Source organism: Elephantulus edwardii, unplaced genomic scaffold (genome assembly GCF_000299155.1).
Source record: "Elephantulus edwardii isolate Elephantulus edwardi_28Jun2011 unplaced genomic scaffold, EleEdw1.0 scaffold00343, whole genome shotgun sequence".
In the NCBI taxonomy this organism is placed as follows: domain Eukaryota; kingdom Metazoa; phylum Chordata; class Mammalia; order Macroscelidea; family Macroscelididae; genus Elephantulus; species Elephantulus edwardii.
In genome coordinates this window covers 1,466,725-1,472,009 of record NW_006400093.1, presented here as the reverse complement: position 1 = coordinate 1,472,009, position 5,285 = coordinate 1,466,725, and the positions used below count along the sequence as shown (strand labels likewise).

Below are 5,285 nucleotides of genomic sequence, written 5' to 3'. Positions count from 1 at the left end.
GCAACCATATGAACGAAAGTCCTGGACACTTGTATAACTTTCGTCCTTTCTCCAGGTTCATCGGGTTTCTAGAGGCAAGCTATGGAAGTGGATGCCACTCCTGCTTCCAAGCTTGTTTTAATTAGGGAGATCCACCAAACACTGTCCAGATTGGGTAACCATTCTCATATTTGACTCATCAACGTCACAGTGTATTGGAGTATAGCTTTTCATAGTATTCTATTATTATTGAATTAATTTGATGAGTTCTGTTATGACATCACCTCTATTTGTGTCTTTTTCTTTTCTTTTGTTAAGTTTGCTAGTAGTTTGTTTATATATTTTTTAACATTTAATAAGATTTTAATAACAGGGAGGGTCTAGTGTTAGTTCTTGTAGCCACAGCTGGCTCTTGATCTCCGCCCATTCACAATTCTGGATCTTGGAGTGGAAATAGTTTGGTGTGGCTGTGTAGGGTACCTGGCACCTTTCTGAAATGCCTGTACACCTCTGCACCCTTGTGTGGCCCTGATAGCACCACAGTGCCACAGCCCTTGGATGAGTCCAGGACCAGCTGGTTGAAGGTGAAGATCTTACCTCCAGCCTTGAGGATGCCGCTTTGGCCCTGCTTCTCACACTGCAGATAACATACCTTATAGTCCTGTCCACCACAGCTGTCTGGTTTTGAGAAAGAGACAAGGGGCAGCTGGTTGGTGTGGCTCATGAACAGCCTTTTCAGCAGAATCAGTTTGTGGTGGAGTTGATTAGTCCGGCCAGGAACTTGTAGCCCTTGACCAACAGCTTGAGGTAGAAGTGCCTGCTCTTGAGTTCCTAAAGATAGACCCTTTCTGTCATTGTTGTGGCAGATGTCAACTCCCATGATATCCATAACATGTGCCTCCTGACAGCCAGTTCCAGGTGGTTTATCTATTTTTATTAACCCCTTCAAAGAACCAGCTCTTGGGTTGGTTTTTTTTTATGGTTTTAATCCATTTTCTGTTTGTTGTTGTTTTTATTTCAACCATTATTTTTTTTAATATAGATCAGAATCTATCCATTCATTTGTTGATGGGCACTTGGGTTGCTTCCAACTCCTCTTTATTGTTAACAAAGCCATGATAAACATGGGCATGCATATATCTGCTTGGATGGCAGTTATGGTCTCTTTAGGGTATATTCCCAGTAGTGGAATTGCTGGGTCAAATGGTATTTCTATTTGCAACTTTTTGAGAAAGTGCCACACCACTTTCCACAGTGGTTGCACCATTTTACACTTCCACCAACAGTGAATTAAGGGTTCCAGTTTCTCCACAATCTCGCCAGCATTTGTTATTTGCTGTTCTGTTAAATTTTGCTCACTGGGGTGAGATGGTATCTCATAGTTGTTTTGATTTGCATCTCTCTTAGAGCTAGAGATTTTGAACATTTTTTCATGTGTTTGTTGGCCATCTGAATGTCTTCTTTGGTGAAGAAGCTCTGGTATATTCACACAATGGAATACTATGCAGCATTGAAAACAAGGAACTCATGAAATATCACACAAAATGGATGACCCTGGAGGACATTATGCAGAGTGAAATATCTCAGTCACAAAAAGACAAATGCCACTGTTATAAAAGAGGACTGACAAAGGCGTTGGGGGGATACTGAGAAAGATGGAATAAATAATGTATACTGAATTGAAACAGATGAGGGAAAGAATTGTTTAAATGATTAGATATTATTGTTATGATAGGAGTCTGGAACGAAGGTAGCATAGTGAAATGGACTGGGGAGGAGGGATTGAATAACAATGAAAGAGTTTCTTCTTTTACTTTTCAAAAAGAAAGTGAATTGGGAGAAGGGTAGGCAGGGAGAAAAGTGCAACAATGAATGAATAGAAATCCAAAGTCTCTGTAAACTTTCATTAAAATAAATTTAAAATTAAAAAAGGGAAAATATAGATCAGAACCACAGGGCGTTTTTTTGTTTCTTAATTTTTTTTTTTAATTATTGTATGTGTGTTTGCCGTCAATTGGGATCCGACTGGTACAGGGGGAGATTGCCCCTCTTTCTCCAGCAGAGCCTCTGGTGGATTAGAACCGAGCCTCTGTAATTGCAGTGCAGCTTCCTGCCTAGTGGCAACCAGAGCTCCCCTCAGCCATTATTCTTATAATTTCCTTTCTTCTAGAGGTTGTCAGGTTAGCCTGCTGCTCTTTTTATATTTGATAGAGGTATTAAGTAGTTTATTTTTTTTCTCTCTTGTTCTATGTGTTTGCTTACTGCTATCAAATGACCCCCAAGGACTGCATTATCTATATCCTACAGGTTTTGATATGTTATATTTTCATTTTCATGAATTTTGATGAATTTTTACATCAAATTTTATTTCTTTTATAACACAGTTGTGCTCAAGTAAGGTGTTATTTAACTTTCACTTGAGGATTCTTTTTTCCCCTTTATTCTCTTGTTGGTAATTTCTAGCATAATGACATTGTGGTCTGAGAAGATACTTGGTATTATTTCAATGTTTTTTTAATTTATTGAAGCTTTCTTTATGTTCTAATCTGTGGTCATTTCTAGAGAATGTACTGTGTGCACTTGAGAAGAAAGTACATCGATTTGTTGTTGTTGTTGTTGTACCTGAATGCATCTGTGATGCTGAGTTGGCTGGTAAGAATAGTGTGTTGAAATCTCCGACTACTAGTACTGTTTTATATTTCTTTCCTAAAGTCCATTTTATGTCTTTTTCAAGTTGCTTTATGTATTTTGCAGACCTATCATTAGTTGCATAGATATAAACTAAGGATATATCCTCTTGATCTATTGTGCCTTTAATCATTATATCATGACCTTCCTTCTTAATTATGGTGGTTTTTATTCTGAAATCTATTTTATCAGAGTTTTGTACTGCCACTTCTGTTTTATTATGATTGCTATTTGCTTGGTATATTTTTTAAGCCTTTGATTTTTAGTCTGTCTTTCTCCTTGTTAAGTATGTCTCTTACAGGCAACATATTGATGGAATTTGGGTTTTTAAAAATATATTCTGGTACTCTTTTTCTCTTAATTGGTGTGTTTAAATCAATTTCATTGAATGTGATTATTTTTATGCCTGGTTTCATCATTGTCATTTTGCAGTGTTCCTTTTTTTTTGTTATTGCTGGTTATTTTGGTCCATCCACTTTCTTCTTCTGTCTCTGTGTGAAGGACTTCTCTTAGTACTTCTTGTAGAGTTGGTTATATTTTTGCGAATTCATTAAGTTCATGCTTTTACACATATGACCTAATTTATCCCTCATATTTGGTGACAGCTTTGATGGGTACATGATCTTTGTCTGGAAATTGTTTTCTTTCAACCTTCTGTATATAACGTATATACTCCATTATCTCCTTTCTTGCATGATTACTTTGAAAAGGTCAGAGTTTACTCTAATTAATTCTCCCCTGTAGGTGTTCTGTTATTCTGATGCTGCTTTCAATTATTCTGTCCTTTTCTGTAATTTTGGACAATTTTACAAAGATATGCCTTGATGTTTTTATTTTGCATCTAGTCTGTATGGCATTCACTGATTTTTAATGACACTTAGAAAGTTTTCTTCTAGTATCTACTCCACAATATTTTCCAGTGTTTCTTCTTGTTTATCCTCATATACTGGAATTTCAATCACATGTATGTTGTTTTGTTTGATGTTAGTTCACCTAATTCTAATGAGGTTTTTTTTCATTCTCCTTCAGTCTTTTCACTATTTTTTCTTCTTGTAAGTTGTCATTGTTAAGAAAATAAACAGATTCATCCTAGAGAGGGTTAAACCAGAATGCTCCTTGGAGGCAAAGATTCTGAAGCTTCATCTGACATACTTTGGAAATGTTACAAAGAGGGACCAGTCCTTGGAGAGCACGTCATGCTTGAGAGGATGGAGGGAGAGTACAGGAGAGGAAGATCCTCTATGAGGTGGATTGATTCAGTGACTGGGGTAATGGGAGTAGGTGTGTCAGAGACAGTGAGATTGGCACAGGACAGAGCAGGTTTTAGGGCTGTTGTATAAAGGGCCACTCTGCATCACAGGGGACTCTATGGCACATAACAAGTTCTCATTGAGGTTCTTCTAATTTGCTGATTCTCTGTTTCATCTCTTCTATTCCACTTCCCTCCTTCCCTCATATTGTGAATTTTTACCATTTTAGTTTTGATGTTTTGAATTGCATTTTCATGCTATTCTGTTACTTCTAGTTTTGTATTGGTTTTATATTCTCTGTCTTGTAATACTCTCCCACTTTCTTGTTGCTCTTTACAAGGAAAAGACTAACAATCACAAAATAAGCAAAAGATCTAGAAATACTCTTCAGGAAGACATCTGTACAGCCAACAAATAGATGAAGAAATGCTCAAAATCACTGGCAGAGAGATGTAAATAAAAATAACAATGAGATACCATCTCATTCCAGTGCCAGTAACAAAGTTTAGCAGGACAGCAAGCAATAAATGTTGGAGAGAATGCAGAGAGATTGGAACTGTTATGCAATGCTGGTGGAATTGTAAAATGATACAAACCACTATGAAAGGTGGTTGGCATTTGGTAAAAAAGGCTGAACATGGAAATCGCATAAGACCTTGCTAGCCTACCTAGGTAGATATCCCAAGGAAATCAGAAATTAGACACGAATGAACATTTGTCTGCCTATGTTCATAATAGCATTATTCACAATAGCAAAAAAGAAAGAAAGAGAAAACCCAAAAAGCCCATCAACAAAGAATGGATTGAGAAATTGTCGTGCATTCACATAATGGAATACTATTTTTTTTATTAAACTAAACCATTTAAAGCAACTTCAAGTTGACAAATTTACAATGAAGAATAGAAGCCCAACCAGGAGGGGACAGAATGTGCTAGAGGCTGGAAGGGGGCTGCGTGGTTCCTCAACCGTGTCTCTTGTGGAGCACCTGTGCTCTACTGTACAATTAAGGTTTTCTTCCCCAAATGTCAATGTGATCTTAGGCCCTCTGGCTGGGGCTAGTCTCCCAGTTCTAGTGGTGTGCAGCTTTGTGGCCTATGTTATCCAAGCCTCCACGTCCTCCCTTCTTGCAAGCCTCAATTACCTATGCGTGAGGCTCGGGAGAGGTGGCCAATCTGCCTGATGGGAGCACTTGCTTAAGAAAGGAGCTGCCATTCCTCTATAAACCTTTCCTTAGTCCTACCACAGAAGCTGTTTTCATTCAGGGGATGGTGAGTCCCAGGTCATGTCCAAGAAGCACATGTCCTAAGTGGCTTCCTCAAAGCATTTATTCCGAGAGGGAGCCATTTGGCCACTTCCCTTTTTTATCA

At 38.0% G+C, this 5,285-nt stretch overlaps 1 protein-coding gene across 1 annotated transcript; it reads right to left on the bottom strand.

The window, feature by feature from the left end:
• Window positions 1–406: 406 nt before the first annotated feature.
• LOC102869572 (ribosomal protein L18-like) lies at window positions 407–859 on the bottom strand. Its single transcript, XM_006901774.1, has one exon. The coding sequence runs from the start codon at window positions 857–859 to the stop codon at window positions 407–409; it is 453 nt and encodes a 150-aa protein (XP_006901836.1).
• Between the last annotated feature and the right edge of the window lie 4,426 nt (window positions 860–5,285).

Coding starts and splice junctions, on each gene's coding strand:
- LOC102869572 (XM_006901774.1), bottom strand. CDS start 859: ATGGGAGTTGACATCTGCCACAACAATGACAGAAAGGGTCTATCTTTA.